Genomic DNA, 19,425 nt, shown 5'->3' with positions numbered 1-19,425 from the left:
ACAGAGGGAATATAGGGTAACACATATGACTACAGAATCAGACAACACATAAGGTGTTTTTAGTCTGTTACCATGGAGACACATAAGTCTTAATATGAGCTGTATACCAATTTAATCAAGACTATTTGCAAAGTTGCTTAATTTTTTTTAATGTTAGATCGATTGGAACAATATCATCTTCGGAACTGATATAAGTCAAATGATAGATGTGGCAATGACGTCTAAACTGAAGTTGTTTGTTTTCTCATAGGTGAACTGTGTATTAATGTTCCCATGCTTGCTTCATAAACTTGTAATAAATTTATTGTGATTCTATCACTATTATGCTGTGATGAGAAAAAATTACTGACAGCAAGGAAGTAAGGATGCTGCTTTTGGGAAAGCTGGGTGACAATCAATATGGCCGCCATTACATGTCACTGTGACTTGGCCTTTTCAGGTTTACAAATGGTAAACTAGCAATTTCCACCGTGCAACAAAAATAATCCCTCTGACATATGATGTGTCAGTAGCTGCAGCCTGTGGGGGGTTTCACATAGAGGGGATTCCTATATTTTTGTATATCGAGTTCTCACTCTATTACATATCTTCGTGAGACTGATTCTTTGGTTAAAGTCACAGTGCCTTCACTTGTCACCTGTTCTATATTGTAATCTATGTGGTATGTCCTGAAATGCCATCTCTCCATGGAGAGAATGGGATATGAGGCTGTAACTGGCGGCGCCCATCTGCCTCCCCCGGCTTTGTCATGGCAACAGGCAAGACCTGCTTCCGAGATGAACTCATGGGAGCATCTTCAAACACTTCCAGCTGGGGGCTGCTGGCAGTCCTCTAACTCTATTCAGGCCATTTGCCTCTCTATGTAGGTTATTGAGAGGATATTAAGGAGCACCAAAAAAGTAAAAATACATTTTTAGAAACAATTGAGTCGGAGCTTGAAGTAGTTTGTGTAATGTCGTATATGGGACAGAATTGTGCCCACTGGTGCCACTACTGATACATAGGGGTGTCACAGAATGATAATGATAAGAATCCCTATGGGGTATTCCCATGAACATAATCTTATCTATATTTGTAGATCATTAAAAGTTAAACATTTTTGCTAATATACTGTAAGGAGTTACACATTCTGCAGAGTTTTAAAGATTTTCTCTATCCATCTTAGTGGTGACAGTCTGTTGTCTTGATCGGTTGCCAATAGATACAACAACAAATGCAGAAACTTTCTATGATCTGGGACTTGTCAGGAACCCAGCCATGATTTTCTTATTGTAACTGGGTCATCAGACAGAGACACTACATGTATCAGAAGATATCCTGGCCACAATAAGGAAATCATGATGGATTTTCTGACCTTAGAAAGTTCCTGCATTCATGGTCGTATCCAATGGCAGCTGATCAAGACGACAAGACTGTGATCATAAGATATTTAGAGAATATCTGTAAAACTCTGCAAAATATTTAATTTACATTTGCAAAAATGTTTAACTTTTAATTATCTACAAATTTTAAAATAGTTATGTGCATGGGAATACCCCTTTAAGCTCAGGCCTTTGATTTCTGTTGTACTGGATGGTGAGTGTAGTGGGGGGATGGGATTCAAGGCCACAGATTCCCATCAGTGCTTTCTAATGTTTCTAGTGTATATGAAAGTGTTCAAGAAAACCCAATCCACGTTGAAAAATGACATTTCTGCTTTCATGATCTTTTTAACAGCACAATAATTCACATGTGTTAACTTTACAGTGCAATCTGGAATGGGCAGGAGCTGAGGCTGCCCTGGGTTGGGAGTAGTGATGACTCTTTGTCTGGAGCCTTCAGGTAGGGATCTACCACTGGGCCCCCTTTTGTCATAAGGGGCTCCAAGGACCTCCTTACCAGACAACTCCTTGGGCACTACTGTGTGATGCCCATTCAGTTGGCTAAAACTTGTTAGCCACAACTTAAATATCTTGCAGACGCTGACATGTTTGTCAGAACTGTTTGGGTCAACGATCTTGTAACTGCCATAACAATTGTCCCATTATCTATGTGCAGAACCCTGTCAGAAGAAGCACTGGAGTCTGAGAACATAGCAGCAGCTGCATTTAGTGCTTCTGCTGAGCTGAAAGAAGCCGTATTAGGTATGTATCTCTTTAGGTCCTATTACCATAGCATGTCAATTGGCGCTAACTACAGGGCAGGAAATGTGCACATTAGTTTAGTAAACTAATGGAACAATCAATGATTAGTAATACAGGTTTTCATCTCTGTACAGTTTATATTGTTGGCAGCACATCCCTTCTTTTCATGGGGACATGTATTACTGACAGCAATGATCTTTTGGCGTACATAAAAGGTGCAATGAGCTGAGAAATCAGCACTCATTTGATCAATTGTCTGCCATGTAAGAGACCCTTATCTCTGTCACCCCCTTCCTTCCTTTCCTCTATCCCCCCCCCATTAAAACATGAATAAAACATTTTTGACAATTAAAATGTCATAATACATTGTTTTTCATTCTTTACGATGAGAAGTGAAGATGGGGGATGAAGAAGAGGAGGCTCTGGAGGCAGAAATTGCTTATCCTATTACCTGTGGAGAAAGCAAGGCCAATCTTCTGTGGAGGAAGTTTGTATGTCCTGGGATTAATGTCAAATGTGTACAGGTGAGACGGACGGATATGTTAGACAGACTTGTAAGGAAATCTGTACTCTGTATATTGTTTTGTGGCCTCAAAATGTTCTCTTTTGTGAAGCCTATTGATCTATAAATACTAGGCAAATCTGGCATGCTATTTTAAGGCCAGAGGATGGTGCATGACATGGGGATTCTCTCTTAAACGTTCCTTGAATTCATGTGTCATGCTCTGTCCCCTCATGTCCTGTGCTAGGTTTAAGTGTGTTAGTGTTACGTAGTCCTTCTTCTGTGACACTTCTGTTTTCTCTCTGTTTATCAGTATAATGACCACCTGATAAGTCCGAAGGAGTTTGTTCACCTGGCCGGAAAATCCACACTGAAGGACTGGAAAAGAGCGATTCGTATGAATGGTGTTATGCTCAGGTTTGTATGGGGTAAAATGGAATTCTCAAAGATGTATGAAAACTTGTCTATAAATTAAGTCATCATTTATATTATATTTTATCCTTTTGTGGTTTTTTTCTTGTATATGGGGATTTTATTTTTGTTCTACATGGCAAGCAAACTTCAAAGGCAATCTGGCAGTAATCTTAATATGATAGTGCCATCTATTTTCTGTCTAAAAAATTGTAAAAATGCTTATAAAAAGCCACAGGACCCAGTTTATTAAGACTTGCTTCGCGTGTCAGAAATATTAAGAGCACTGTGTGCTTTTCTGTTCGCAGGGCGGGTGTTCGCCTTGTAACTTGTAATTGTCTTTTCTTATTGTATAAAAAAGAAAATTTTTCAATAAAAATTTGAGTTACAAAAAAAGAAATATTAAGAGGCTCTCGACTCTTCAGAGGATAGTCCCATCTCCAGGATAATATTTAAAAATATGTCAAACATCCCTCCAGTCATAAAACCACGTTTTATAAAGGTATACTACAGGTGAATAAACTATAAATAGGTAAAAGTACAAAGGCTGTGGAGTTGGTAGGTCAAACCACCAACTCCAACTCTGTGAGTGCGAGAGATCTTCTGACACTGCAGTATCTTCAAGATATGACTCTACTGCTGCTCAGATTTTGGCAAGAAATCAATTAACAGCCTCTGCCTCTTCTTACTTACCCTAAACTTCTACGTGTGAGGCTAGGTTCACACTAGCGTTTGGCTTTTTGCTCTTCAGGTCTGCTTGGGGACCCGAAAAACAGAAAGCTAACCCGATTTAAAAAGCTGTTTCGCATGGAAACCTGCAAACCCCATAGTATATAATGAGATCCGCCTGGTTTCCACCTGAAAAAGTCAGAGAGAAAAGACCTGTCACCTCAGCGGCCTAAGGGAAGGAACTGGAATGTTACAATGAGTGACATCCCTGGGTCCTTTCCTTAGATCACATGCAGACTTCCAACCGGAACAAGTCCCAAGGTGCAGACAGCAGTGGGAAACTGGAGCACCTAGGACAGGTGAGTATGTGTTTTGCTTCCCCAGCCTCCTTGAAAAAAACTGTAACTACCCCTTTAAAGGGATCCTATCATTAAAACTCAATTTTTTGTCCCTAACACGTAGGAATAGCCTTAAGAAAGGCTATTCTTCTCCTACCTTTAGATGTATTCTCCATGCCGCCATTCTGTAAAAATCCTGGTTTTTGTCGGTATGCAAATGAGTTCTCTCGCAGCACCGGGGGCGGGCCTCAGCACTCAAACAGCACTGGGGCTTTGTCCTAGGCCCGAGGCCTAAAAGTTTGAAGCCACCGCCAGAAGAAGACGCAAAGAGAACCCATTCCTGAAGAAGATGGAGGCAGTGCTGGAGAGAATTGGGGACGCCCACAGTGCTGTTAGAGCACTGGACCCGACCCCAGTACTGTGAGAGAACTCATTTGCATACCAACGAAAACCAGGATTTCTACGGAACGGCGGTGCGGAGAAGACATCTAAAGGTAGGAGAAGAATAGGCTTTCTTAAGGCTATTCCTACATGTTAGGGACAAAAAATTGAGTTTTAATGATAGGCTCTCTTTAAGGTCAACTCAATAGGTGGAGAAGGAAACAGATTCTTATAAACAAGATGTGGTATTCATTTATGAAAGTGATTTTATAATTGGAGTACACTTTCAAGTTGCAGGTTATAATAAATGAAGGGTTTCTCCCAAGATATTGCTTTTAATCTATTTTGCTCCACTGCTGAATATGCATTCTCAATGTTTACAGTTCTTCATATGTATATGTAAATCCAGATATGATGCCATGTAATTTAGAACAAGCAAAACTCGGCACACGCTGCTGGTCTGAGCTGGACATCACATAGGCTAAGGCTAAACTCCCACTGGCTTCTTTTACGTCTGTTGTTCTTTGTTCTTGTTTTAAATGTGCACAGGATTTTACTTTTTCAATTGGAAGATAAAGTCCTGTCTGCATGTAAAACTAGAACAAAACAAGCTGCAACCAGGAGACAGATTTGATAGGAGACAGATGAACAGGTAAAACCCTTACTTGGGATAACCCCTTTAATAATTTCTAAATACCTAGAATTGAAATCTAGGTATTTCTGGCATTGTATTAAATTTGGACTTGAGAGTAAGGGATGCTGGAACATACAAGGGAGTCGTGGGGTTAGGGGAGTATGTCTTTATTTATATATATTTTTTTTCTATTATTCCGACCCTGACCACCCCTTAGGTTGCTCCTAATTCTGGACAACCCATTTAAGACTAAAACCTTAATGTTACCTCTTCTTTTCCCATCAGAAAGATAATGGACTCTGGAGAGCTAGATTTTTATCAGCACTCAAAGGTCTGCTCCAATACTTGCCGAAGCACCAAGATTGATGTGACTGGGAGCCGCGTGACACTGTGCAGCCAGATGTCTACAGAGTACATTCCCATCACAACTGCCTCCAGTGATAGTAAGTAATGTGCTTGTAAATTCCTATAGTTCTTTTTTCCTATTTTCACGAACTAGACTATACCTTCTTGATGTTTGGTTTGTAGTTGTACTACCTGAGGTGACAGAAAGCCTTCTGCAAGCAAAAGACATTCTTGAAACACCACAATTTATAATTTTTTAGCATCACATATTGTGGAATTCTGCCCTTTCATAATGTAGTAGTTTTTTGCTCCAGTTCTAATGTCAATCTACACATAAGGTTCAGTATCATATAGCATCAAGTACATAAAGGGAAAGTTTTTGTTTGCTGATTTATGGTATACCCATATGTTATCCATCAGTGTCTGTAGACCTCACAGTATTTCACCAGTCATGTTTAAGCAGCAATGAAATAAAGAGGCATGTCTGGCTCTCCCGATACATTTCCATGGGAGTTTCAAGAGCCAGGCCAAAAATGATGCTGAGCTGTTTTCAGATTATTCATACCTAGCAAGTACAAGCTTGTGTCTCACAGTGTCCACAGTATGAGGGTCCCACAGATTCATGCGGGCAGTGCGCGGATAGCACATGGACCCCATTATAGTCTATGGGGTCCATGTGCTCTTACAGCACAGCACTTGCAGTGCCGTTTGTATTTCGTATGGGGGTCTCCATGCGACTCTATGCGACGGAATACATATACAGATATGAACCAACCCTAAGGCTACATTCAGACCACTTAAGTTCAAAATAGCTTTCAAAAACGTCCATTTTTTGCAGACATCTTGCACCATTTTCACAGTCCCCCCCCCCATACATTTGACAGCCAAAAATAGGAAATTACCTATATTTTGATGGCACGTGACAACGAATCGTCAGAATAACGGTCATGTGGATAGCCCCATTTACTGATATTGATCTTAATTCTGTTGTTTGATGGCTGTTAAAAAACGGACATCACACGGGTATTATTCACTGTTGTGCAAATGTAGCTTCATGATATGCTCATTGTAATGTGACTGTTGCCTGCATACTTGCTATGAACATGTTCATTGATCAGTTAGGAGTATGTCGCTGTTCTGTTAAAGATGGTGAATAAATAACTGTTAGGCTCCACGTACATACTTATTCTTTCTTAGGAGCACTGGCAAACGGACTCTGAGAGCCAGAAAATCTGGAGAAGCAGGTTTAGTTGTTAGCATAATAAATAATGTCTTTAGGGCATTTGGCTTGAAGTCTGATTTATTTGTTTTAGTATCTGCAAAGACCATATGAAATGTTTCGCGCGCACCTACAATAACTGCTGAAGACCAGTGCGACCAAGAGAAATTAGTGTAGTGTGGCCAAAGAGTTGTATTGGAGGCTAGCACATTGAAAATCTACCACATGTGAATATATCCTTAGGCTACATGCTTACTGGAATGAATTTGATGACTGTATTTTGTGCAGATTCACATGCACCGTTTGCTGTGCTTCCCTGTCAAATCTGCAGCAAAATCTGCTTTTGTTACATTTGCTGTAAGTTTGTTCCAGATTTCGCCCTATGCATGCAAGTGAATTCCATGATAAAAATATGTTGAAAGAAATGAATTTTGATTTGTGCACTTACATATTTACTCAGTGCTTCAACTTTCTACATATATTTTATGTATATCAAAAGATTTCTACGAGATTAGAGAAACATGGATGCTTTCTTTCAAAAACTGTTCAATCTTAGCTTTGTCTTCTCTTACAGCTTAGCCCCTTTAAAGGATGCTATAAGAATACCAGTGGTATTAATACAGCCAGTGTTCAAAGGTGTATGGGCCAGTAGACAAATCTGCTTAAGGATAAGGCCCCACGTTGCAAAAATGCAGCTTTTCTTTTGTTGTGTTTTTTTGAGCCAGATCCAGGAGTAGATCGAACAGAGGGGAGAAGTATAAGGAATTTCTAGATATTCCCAATTTCTTTTTGTAGCCATTCTAGGCTTTGGCTCAAAAAACACAACAAAATTTGCAACAAAAAAAGCTGCATTTCTGCAATGTGGGACCTCAGCCTTGAGGAAGTTCTTCAACAGAACACAGCCCTGCAGGTAGATTGGTTCAGATGACCCTAACTTAGTAGTGTTTTTTATCTTGGGAATTGGAGTCTTTGTTACAGAAACATTTTTGTCTATAAGTAGATGAGCTCCTTGGAGCAACACGGACATTGCTGTTTACCTTTCTGGAGCAGCGACAACTCCCTCCGAAGAGCTCATTTGCATGTTGACAAAGACAATAATAACTTGTAATAACAATGGAGGCACCAATTTGTAAAGGGAAAATACCATTTAATTCAGGTGACTCAAACTGATCTATCTGCAATGCTGCGTTCTGGTGGATGAGTTTGCCTTAAGAATATATATGTGTTACTAGTAGAAAGTAAGCTGAGAAACATATATATAAATAAATAGCATTTCCTTAGAGCTATAACTTGTGATCCATCCGTATATAGTATATTGCTGTCATGTCATGAATGATTGATTAATTTAATTTTTTTTTAAATCTATTTATTACTTAGATTTTACAGTAAATGGGAATCCAACAACAATCACGATTGAAACCTGTGAAAATTCAGGAGAGTGGGGTAGTACTGTTGCAGGTAAGAGCAGCCATTCATGATTGTGAAGGCCTAAGATGGACACATAAACAGTCTCATAAGGTTGTTAAAATTCTGTTCAGACATTTCTTATGGCTGACATCAAAGCTATTCTAATGCAGCAGATATGACTATTTTTGCATTGATAATTGGTAGATGACAATTGCTAGGCTAAGCATTAATTTATTTCTTCTACAGATGATACCCTGGGGTTCTGGCAAGGTTTGCGTGATGCCGGGTTGTTGGGGGAGGTCATTCAAGAGTTTCACCAGGAGCTGCTGGAGAATATGAAAGGGCTGAAGCAGCGACTGCAGATGCCACCGATCCAACTACAAGGTGTATTATCCTTCATTTGTGATTTCTATATAATTTTAACCCCTTCCCGCCGATGACATTTTTTGATTTTCGTTTTTCGTTTTTGACTCCCCTCCTTCTAAACCCCATAACTTTTTTTATTTCTCCGCTCCCAGAGCCATATGAGGTCTTAATTTTTGCGGAACAAATTTTTCTTGATGATGCTACCATTAATTATTCTATATAATGTACTGGGAAGCAGGAAAAAAATTCAGAATGGGGTGGATTTGAAGAAAAAATGCATTTCTGCGACTTTCTTACGGGCTTTGGTTTTACGGCGTTCACTATGCAGCCAAAATGACATGTCCCCTATATTCTGTGTTTAGGTACGGTTCCAGGGATACCAAATTTATATGGTTTTATTTACATTTTGACCCCTAAAAAAAATTCCAAAATGGTGTTAAAAATTTTTTTTTCTAAAAGTCGCCATATTCCGACGGCCGTAACTTTTTTATACATAGGTGTACGGGGATGCATAGGGCGTCTTTTTTTGCGGGGCCAGGTGTACTTTTTAGTTCTACCATTTTCGGGAAATGTTATTGCTTTGATCACTTTTTATTCAAATTTTTATCAGAATCAAAACAGTGAAAAAACGGCGGTTTGGCACTTTTGACTATTTTTCCTGTTACGGCGTTTACCGAACAGAAAAAATATTTTTATAGATTTGTAGAGCGGGCGATTTCGGACGCGGGGATACCTAACATGTATATGTTTCACAGTTTTTGACTACTTTTATATTTGTTCTAGGGAAAGGGGGATGATTTGAACTTTTAATACTTTTTAGATTTTTTTATATTTTTTTTTACTTTTTTTAAAAATTTTTTTTTGCATTTATTAGACCCCCTAGGGGTGTTGAACCCCAGGGGGTCTGATCACTAATGCAATGCATTACAATGCTAATGCATTGCAATGCATTGCAAAAAATCATCATCTCTTTTGCAGGCTGCATACACCAGCCTGCAAAAGAGAGAATTTGCAGACCGGCTGGGAGCCTTTAACAAGGCTCCCGGCTGTCATGGCAGCATGACGTCGGCCCTGGAGCATGCTCCAGGGCCTCCGATCGGTTTTTTTTAGGTAGGAAAAAGCTAAATTTTAAAATAAAGTGCAATCAATTCTCTATTAATGGAGACTAAGTTGTCTAAAAAGTTAGTGATCCTTTAACGTCACGAGCAAGTCATAGAACATAGAATAACTATCTCAGCCGTCTTTTCTTTGTTTTAGATGCCATGTTGCTCAACAACATTGTCCAAAATTTTGGGATGCTGGACCTCATTAAGAAAGTCTTGGCGGGTCACAAGAGCCAAATGGACCGGTCCAGAGAGCAATACACAAGGGACTTGGCAGGTACTGATCTTGTGACTCTTTTTATTTACCGTATTTTTCGGACTATAAGACGCACTTTTTTCCCCAAAAATTTGGGGGGGAAAAGAAGGGTGCGTCTTATAGTCCGAATGTGGCCGCCTGGCATCCGCTGTAATAGAGAGGCGGATGCCGGCAAGGGATAGACGCCGGGGCCTGAGACATCGCTGCGCTCCTCTGCCCTGCATGAAGCCAGCAGCGGCGATGCTATTCCGCTCCTCCGTCACCCCCGCCGCTGGCTTCATGCAGGGCAGAGGAGCGCAGCGATGTCTCAGGCCCCGGCACCTGTGATGGCGTCTATCCCTCGCCGGCATCCGCCTCTCTAGTACAGCGGATGCCGGGTCAGTATCGGTGGCCCCTTCTCCCCCGGGGCCGGTCCCCACCGGCCCCATACCTGTGAAGTTGCAGGCCGGCTCCTGCGCAGCGATATCGCAAGAGCCAACCTGTTCGGGTGACAGCCGGGAGCCTAATGAGGCTCCCAGGCCTGTCACTGCTATATATTAGTATTGCGGCTGGGTCTATGACCAGCCGTAGTACTAATATACAGAATGTCCCATAGACGGCAATACAGTTGTATTGGCGTCTATGGGACTTGCAATCAAGCGACCGCAGGTTCAAGCCCCCGGGGGGGAATAAAATAGTAAAAAAAATAAATAAATAAAGCTTTAAAAATATGAAATAAATAAAAGTTCTAAATCACCTCCTGTCCCTAGAATATATATATAAAAGTAGAAAATCATATATCATAAACCACCGGGGTTTTTTTCAATACAAGGTGATCTAAGCAATAGATATTCCCCAAAATGGTATAACTAAAAAGTACATCTGGCCCCGCAAAAAAAAAAAGCACTCTATGCGTCCCCGTACAGCTGCAGGGTCACCTGTCAATGTGGCCTTGCAGCTGTTGCTAAACTACAACTCCCATATATTAAATATTTTACCATTTTTTGCTTCAAATTTTTTTTCCCTATTTTCCTCCTCTAAAACCTGGGTGCGTCTTATAGTCCGAAAAATACGGTATTTTGTGGGGGGCTATGACTTGTAGTAAACTAAAGGGGTGTTGTTCAGGTTCTAGTAAATAGTTCTTTGCTTATTAGCAATATTAAAGGTACCGTATTTTTCGGACTATAAGACGCACCGGACCATAAGACGCACTAAGGTTTTAGAGGAGGAAAATAGGGAAAAAAAAAATTTTAAGAAAAAAAAATTGGTGAAATATTTAATAACCTAATAATATAATATTTCACCAATGTAAATAGAACCGGGGGCTTTCGGACACAGGGATACCAAATGTGTATGTGTTTCACAGTAATGTTTTTGTTTTATATGTATTCTAGGGATATGGGGGTGATTTGAACATATATCTCTATCTATCTATCTATCTATCTATCTATCTATCTATCTATCTATCTATCTATCTATCTATCCGTCTATCTGTCTGTCTGTCTGTCTGTGTCTGTCTGTCTTTCTGTCTATCTATCTATCTATATCTAATCTATCTCATCCATGGATGGAAAGAGACACCCTGCAGTGAAGCTATGCAAGAAGAGAAAAAGGGGCGGGCCAGACGGGTGAAGGAGGTGTGGTTTTCTAAGCAAACTTGAAACCACGCCTCTTTCACCTGTCTGGCTCGTCCCTCCTTCACTGCCTCTCACATCTTGCTCCGGCAATGAAGCCACACAGACAGGGAAGGAGGGGCGGGCCAGACGGGTGAAGGAGGCGTGGTTTCAAGCTTGCCGAGAAAACCACACCTCCTCCTCCCGTTTTGCCCGCCCCTCCTTCCCTGTCTGTGTGGCATCATTGCCAGAGCCAGATCAGAGAGGCAGTGAAGGAGGGGCGGGCCAGACGGGAGAAGGAGGCGTGGTTTTCTCGGCAAGCTTGAAACCACGCTTCCTTCACCTGTCTGGCCCGCCCTTACTTCCCTGCCTCTCAGATCTCGCTCCTGCAAAGACGCGACACAGACAGGGAAGGAGGGGCAGAGCAGGCAGGCACCGTGCTGCACTCCTTTTGATTCACACAGACGGGACACAGACGCTGCACACGCTGCATTCAGACTATAAGACGCACACACATTTTCCTCCCATATTGGGAGGAAAAAAAGTGCGTCTTATAGTCCGAAAAATACGGTAAATAATATCTGGTGGAGAAAGCTGATACACGGTTTTGAAGTGGATATTTTTCTACATGTCTTTAAAGAGAACCTGTCATTTGGTAAATGATGTACAGTCTGCAGGCAGCATTGTGTAGTGTAGAAGGAGCTAAGCAGATTTTTATAGAATTTTGTGGGAAGGAGTTCAGCATAACTTGTCATTTATCTATTGAAATCTCTATTCTTTCTATGTTGAGATGTCAAGGAGCTGGTTCTAGTGGTTGACAGCTATCTCTGACACCCTCCCCTCTATGACTGTATGTACAATCACTAGGTAAGACCATCTCCTTGCTTTCTCAGCATAGAAAGAGATTTCAAAGGTTAAATGATGGGTTATACTAAATCTTTTCCCACAAATGTATACATTATCTATGCAGCTCTTCCCATTCTGTAACGTACTGCCTACAGATTGGACATTTTTAAGGTGGCATATTTCCTTTAACGACATATTCCCACAAAAGCACCATATTCTCTGACCACTGGATAAGTTGCAGAATGGTGGAGGTCTGACTGCTTAGATTACAATCATAAGAACTGATTTGCAACTTTGTTTTTGTGGGCTAATGCCTCTAACGTGGTACTTTCACCACCTCTAACTCTTTTGCATCCTTGAATAGGTGCCACTCCACTGATTCCAGCGCAGTTGGGATTTTTTTCTAGCCCCCACCGTTCCTGATCAATCGGTGCTGTTACTTTCATCACCCAGTATACTGTCAGGTGGGCAGTCCTGGGCTGGGAAAATAGCCTGAGACCACCTAACTGATGGTAAAGAGTGTAAATAGCATATTATCTGCAAAAACGAATCCGTCTAACTGTGCTGGAATCACTGGAGCTGCACCTATTGAAGAATGCAGAGTTAGAGTTAGTGCAGGTGGTGAAAGGTCCTCTTCAAGTGTACTTTATTACTATTATATGTGCCTATGACCGCCTTTATGGGACTTGGTTATTGACTAAAGTAATGTCCATCAAGTTCAGTTAGGGGATGGGAAAGGACATGACTGAAGTATCTATACATTTCCATAGCATCAATGCTACTTTGCGGTAAAAAGACATCTAATCCTTTATAGAGTAGTCAGGTCTGACCAGCTCCTGGGTATTCTACAGATTCACAGTCCTTACAGTGAAGAAACCTTGTTGCCTCTGCAGATTAAACCCTTATTTTTCCAGATGAAAGGAGTGCCCCCTTATATTTTGCGGCCATTTTACATGGACAACTTTTCCCTGATATTTCTTATATGGGCCATTTATGTAATTCTAAAAGTTTATTACATCTCCCCCTTAAATGTCTTTTCTCAAGACGACACAGATTTAACTCCTTTTATCTTTCTTAGTTAAAGAATTTTTGGGGGTCATTATTATATTTCTTAGCCACCTGCCTTTCATTATGTATTTTAGCTGATTTTATTTCCATTTTACAGATTTTATTAAGCACTTTGTAATTCTCAAAGACTACAACTGATCCTTCAGATTTATATTTTGTCCCCTTTCTGACCTATCTACCACTGTAATGTCTGCCTGGCCCTTTCCCCACGTTCCTAACTTAAATGCTCCGCCTTGCCTGCTATAATTTTCCCCCCTGGCACAGCAGATCCCCTTCCATTCAGGTACAGGTTATACATGGAAAACAGCTTCTACCCCAGTTAAAAGTCAGCCCAGTGCTCTAGAAACTCAAACCCTTCTTTCCTACACCAAGACATGAGCCATGCATTTAACTCCCTAAGCTCTCGCTGCCTTTCCTGTGTTGCTCATGGCACAGGCAGTATTCCAGATAACACAACCTGATGGTCCTTACATGTAAAATAATTACTCCCACAATGCTCCTGGATGTAATTGAATGGCCCTCACACCAAGCATTATTCAAGGATTGAGTGGTGAGCTTTATTCATTACTCACCACTCTGCTCCATGGTTTGTGTGTCCCAGGGCCTGATGTTATGTTAGCTCTTGGAGCCAGGAGCAGAGCGTTGAGTAATGAAGCCCACTGCTCATTCCCACAGACATCTGTAACTGCAGAGAGTTCATCCACCAGTACTGCCAGATGCTCATTGTGCTTCTACAGCAGGGGTAGGGAACGTACGGCTCTCCAGCTGTTGCAAAACTACAACTCCCAGCATGCATACTTGCTCTGCTGTTCTTGGAACTCCCATGGAAGTGAATGGAGCATGCTGGGAGTTGTAGTTTCACAGCAGCTGGAGAGCCGAAGGTTCCCTATCCCTGTTCTACAGTATGGATGGCATCCATCCTGTGTGGGTGAGACATTGGTACTGGCCTGTGGTCTTTGAGAATTCGGTTTTATGGACATACCTTTAGTGAATACTTGTATCCTCAAGTTCATCATTCATGGAATATTCCACAAATGTTGTAATCTAGAAACTGAAACCCTTGGAGAGTACTAGGGACTAGATTTAAGTGGAGTAGCCCATAGCTTACGTATTTGGAGTAACAAAGTTGTGGTTGACATAAACTACAACTGGTGCAATTTGCAGTCACCACATTTTACCACAATTTTCAGTGTGTTAATTTTTATTTTTTTTTTTCCCCCTTTTCCAGCACTGGAACAGCAGTGTGATGAACATCGACGAAGAGCCAAGGAACTGAAACACAAATCCCAGCACCTAAACAATGTTCTGATGACCCTGACACCAGTCAGCGTGCCCACACCTGCCAAGCGACCGCGATTAACCAGAGCCACGTCAGGTCCTGCTGCCATCAGCTCCCAAGTCTCTTCTCAGCCAGCACAGATCACCCTGCCACAAGGAATGTCCATCTCTCAGCTGACAGGTCTCCCCTTCAGTAAAGTACTTTCCACCTCCATCCCATCCTCCTCCAGCTCTACTGTCATAAACAAGAACTCTAACTCTCAGGCCAGCTCGCCCTCCTCCCCCGTTTTGGGGGGTTATACTATACTTACCCCTTCGGGGAGCAATTTTCCCAGCACGTTGGAAATTCACCCCGACTCCTCCAACCTCACCGTCCTGAGTACTGCAGCCATGCAAGACAGTAACACTGTTCTCAAAGTAGTGAGTCCCATCCAGTTGCTGACACTGCAGGGCTTGGGTGCGACGATTCAGAACCTGGCCCAGATAGCACCTGCTGGGAGCACTATAGTAGCCGTTCCCTGTGAATCTGGGGATGGTGAAGAGGAGCATACTACCATAGAAGTGACATCACTGTCTGAGGAACAGAAGTAGACTCAGGAGCCCTGTTTCTGTGTGTTTTAACCCAGAGGTGCCATGTTTCTAAGGAAGGATGTGAGAGCAGAATGAGTAAGCTGGATGAACCAAAGAGGATTGAGGGGAGGCTCTGTGTTGATGAAGACACCTGCCACATATTGCACAGAACTATACTGCAGATCATACTGACACTGGAAAAGTGACATTGTTTTGGTGTTGGTGTTGAGATCTTCCTGTGGGTGATCTTAAATTCTCCCATTAACCCTTTTCCACATGCTCATGCCATGTTTTGCAAGTAGAGTTTCCCAAACTTCAGTGTTACTAGGATCAGATACCAACAATGTACAATGGTATTGAGCAGCTTCTCTATACTCTGAGAATGAATTAGGCAGCAAATGTTGTAACATCTATAACACGGTGTAAAGTGTACTTCTACTCTGCACATAGTGAAGGTGGTTATCAACTGAAAGCAGTATGTGAGGATAGTAGATATTAGGTATGCTGTGCCTCATACCTCCTTTGTGTTACACTTTTTGTCATAGAGGGAACCCATTTTTAGTAGAAAGCAGAAACTGTAGGCAAGATTTTATGACATTACAGTTTAGCATATTGATGGCTGGATTATGGTTTAACATACTCAATGGCCATCTCCTTTGTACTTTAACTATGGCAAAAATCTGAAACCTGATAAATGCTAAAAGTCCGTATCATGTTTTATAAAGCAGGAAAACCTTTCTCCAGCTACAACCTATGCACTGCTGGGGGACTTCAGTTTCACAACATTTTAATGCTTCCTGTTAGAACCCCCTAAAGGTAGATCCTATGATAGGATTGGCAAAAGGCCATGGCGCTTGCTTAATCTGTAACTGCCATTTGACAAAACTTTTGCTTGTCAGTAGTGTAGGTCCAGGTACTGAACCGCCATCAATTCCTAAAATAAAGGGGCAAAGGTTCTCTGCTAAGTGCTGTGTCGCCTTATTTCTAATCAACCTTTGATGTGTCACTATGACAAAAAGTTTTAAAAATAAAGTTACAGCCAAAAGTCTTAAACTTTGGACCAAGGTATTACTAAATTGGAATAGTCATTGTTGAACTCAGCGCCGCACCTCCCATGAGGCGACCTGAAGCGAGCGCTTCAGGCGGCGCTATGCCAGGGCGTCAGGGAGGGCGGCATTTTTGGTTACCTAAGCCAGTCCAGGACAAGCTGTCCTGGACTGGCTTAGCACCGAGCGGTGGTTTGGGGAGGCCACTGGAGCAGCGCTGCTCCAGCAGCCTCCCCTCACACTCAGGCAGAGCGCAGGTCATCTCCGTGCCTGCTCTCTGCCGGCGAACGACGCTAAGCACCGCCCCCTGCACTTCACCACGCCCCCTCTGATCCGCCACGCCCCCTCCGCTCCGCCCCCTCCTCGGTGGTGGGGGGGGGGGTGTTGGCTTTCAGTAGTTCGCCTCGGGCGGCGGAAGGGGCGGGTTCGCCCCTGGTTGAACTGGAGAGCTAAAATGTTGTATACACAAAAGGGGTTAAACTGGTGTTCTGTGTCAAGTGGTTCTCCAACCATGGTGACACTAGCCCATAGCTATCAAGCTATGCTAAGGAGTTCTATTGCAAAAAAAAATAGGGCTAGTCGATTTTGCTTAAAAATAAAAACAATTTTTTTTTTCCTAAGCTTATGGGCAATTTTTAATTTCACTCTTGATGTTCTTGTTTAAAGAAAGTAAAAAAAAAAGTAAAATGGGCTTGAACAAGGAGGAGTCTGATATTTTTGATGTAGGCTACGGTGAAAAAGCGGTTGACCATAGCTTGCACGGAATATATCAGACGCCGATTGATTTCACGATTGTGATGAAAATCAGAATTGTGTTTCTTTGAGATGGTGAATGAATCAATTTGGTTAGTTGCCCAGCCCTAGCACAGAGGCTTGAGCACTATAGATTGTCTACCACTTGCTAAGTGCTGGCCTTGTCGTTTTCTGATACACCTGTCATAGAAGAGCTAAAGGTAGAATATCCCTGTAACTCATGACACTCCGTAAGCAATGTCAAAGAGTTCACTATAATACCCTCTATAATGTTGGTTGAGGTCAGTTGTTCCAGCTTAATTTCGTGCCATGGTGACATAATAGCTGCAAATTCAGACAAATTACATTTAGTGTGTTGCCTCACCAGCCATCATTAAAGACTAGTATAGAAGTAAAGCATGTATTTTGTTTTTTCGTAGCAGCCAATCAGGTCACACCTTTCAGTTTCTCACTTGCACCAATTAAATGACATTTGGAATCTGGTAGCTCACAATATACACCAGGACTATCTTCATCCTTCTAACTCCCTGTACAGACCGGTTGTCTCCAAGGCAATGATTGAGAACCACTTGGCACCACTGTGTTGCAGCTCTGCTCAGTCTTAAATGTCATGTCCATCTTTGAATGCCATTTAACAGTGTACATAGATATTAAATACCTTTCTTAATACATTACTCATGATATACTTGGTCCTAAGTCACGGGCGGTATTATACTCCAGAGCTTCACTCACTATTCTACTAGTGAAGGCACTGTGTGCATATATTACTTGACTTACCCTGTGCTGACTCTGTTTTATACTTCAGAGCTGCACTCACAGTTCTGCTGGTGGAATCACTGTGTACATAAATTACATTGAGCTGAACCTCCGTTGCAGTCTGTAAAATACTCTAGAGTTGCAGTCCTTATGTACATACATTACTTGTCTTTGATCCAGAGTTAGATTCTGTATTAAACTTCAGAGTTCCACTCTATTTGGTTGTTGCCACAGACACCTAAAGCACCTCAGCTCATACAGTGCAGGGACAGTTATTTTTCCTACATGAGATTATTGTACAGTGCCTGGTAAGTGTAAAGGTGACACTTGAATGAAAGCAGATCACCATAGTAGGTTATGTATAGACGTTCCCAAAGAAACCGGGAACACTTGAAGATTTCAGCTCAGAATGCTCAAGAATTGTGAATGTGCTCTGGACTATAATACAGGTTGAAACTTTGTTTTATGTGAGTGGATTGTACATGTAAACTGTACCATGTTGTTCAAAGGTGGACATACCCTCTAACCAGAGATACCAATAAATATGATCAGTAACTATAGGAAAAATTTATTTTCCGATGTCTTTTAGTGCCTAGATCTTATGCCGCCATGCGTGTCAGTGCTATTTAACTGGCATCACGTGACTTCTCACAGGAAGATGTAACTTGTCCCGGAAAACGTGAAGAATAAATCACTGAAACACTTTTGACATCTTGTCCGAGTTTATTTGTCAATTGCACTTAAAGGGATTCTATCATTTAAAAAAAGGTTTTAATCCAATAGCACGTAGGAATAGCCTTTACAAAGACTAATCATCTCTTACCTTTATCTTGAAGGTCCGCGCCGCTGTTTTTGAATTTTTCTTCTTTATGCTCATTGCAGTCAGCGCAGGGGCCGTGTCCTCTGTGCGATGAGCGCAGCATTCCAGCGCCGCCTTTCTTCTGCTCCGTCAGGCATTCTCCTGCTCTTCTTACACGAGACCACCGCAAAATGGCCACGCTGGAATGCTGCGCTCATCGTACAGAGGACACCCCTCCCCCTGTGCTTTCTGAGTGCAATTCGCATAAAGAAGAAAAATTCAAAAACGGCGGCGCGGACTACACATGTTTTCCAGAGCTTTACTACCCTAACAATCCCTTTCTCTTTTCTCATATCTTCATTCCACCTGTTGTACATCTATCTTTGACTATGCCTTGCTGTTATTTTTATTACATCTGTTGTCCTCTTTCAGAGCCTTTAATGTTCCTTTCTGTGCTTATCACCTCACATATGACTTCTGATCGCTTTATTACAACTGTGATCCCCTTTACCACACTGTATCAGAGCTACTGTATCATCTCTGTATCATCTCTTATTCCACACCACACCTGAGCTCTCAAACCTCTCTATATCCCTGCTCCCCTCTCACACTATACATCACTCCTCCTAATATGTATATATACAGTATAACCCCTTCCCCTAGTTCACTACACTTCTCACATCCCCTAACATGTGTACCTCCTTTCCTTTCCCTTCATCCTGACCGCCGAACTCTCACCTCATATCATCTGTGCTCCCATCCCCCACTACACCTGAGCTCTAAAATCTTATACCCAGGGGTGAATCTAAGCCTCTTTGCTACCTGAGGCGGACTATAGAAAGACACCCCCCCTCGCAAAAAAAATAAAATAAAAAAAATAAAATGGAGTTTACACGGTACTAGCTTCACATGCTGCTAACTTCGCAAAATATACACAGTTGAAAAACAGTGTATAAGAATTCT

The 19,425-nt window shown here is 41.8% G+C and overlaps 1 protein-coding gene across 2 annotated transcripts in view; it reads left to right on the top strand.

The window, feature by feature from the left end:
- Positions 1-18,372, top strand: part of GMEB2 (glucocorticoid modulatory element binding protein 2) — a 31,895-nt gene extending 13,523 nt beyond the window's left edge. The window contains exons 3-11 of one of the 2 annotated variants that reach the window (XM_075276924.1): positions 1,747-1,821; positions 2,038-2,123; positions 2,517-2,647; positions 2,939-3,042; positions 5,344-5,501; positions 8,000-8,080; positions 8,276-8,413; positions 9,653-9,775; positions 14,489-18,372. In XM_075276924.1, the coding sequence (XP_075133025.1) occupies positions 1,747-1,821; positions 2,038-2,123; positions 2,517-2,647; positions 2,939-3,042; positions 5,344-5,501; positions 8,000-8,080; positions 8,276-8,413; positions 9,653-9,775; positions 14,489-15,129 (1,537 nt within the window). In that variant the 3' untranslated portion in view covers positions 15,130-18,372. The remainder of the gene's footprint in view (positions 1-1,746; positions 1,822-2,037; positions 2,124-2,516; positions 2,648-2,938; positions 3,043-5,343; positions 5,502-7,999; positions 8,081-8,275; positions 8,414-9,652; positions 9,776-14,488) is intronic. The other variant, XM_075276925.1, reaches the window with a different exon arrangement.
- Positions 18,373-19,425: the final 1,053 nt, after the last annotated feature.

This window comes from Leptodactylus fuscus, chromosome 6 (genome assembly GCF_031893055.1).
Source record: "Leptodactylus fuscus isolate aLepFus1 chromosome 6, aLepFus1.hap2, whole genome shotgun sequence".
Classification (NCBI taxonomy): domain Eukaryota; kingdom Metazoa; phylum Chordata; class Amphibia; order Anura; family Leptodactylidae; genus Leptodactylus; species Leptodactylus fuscus.
This window is presented reverse-complemented; position numbering and strand designations above follow the sequence as displayed.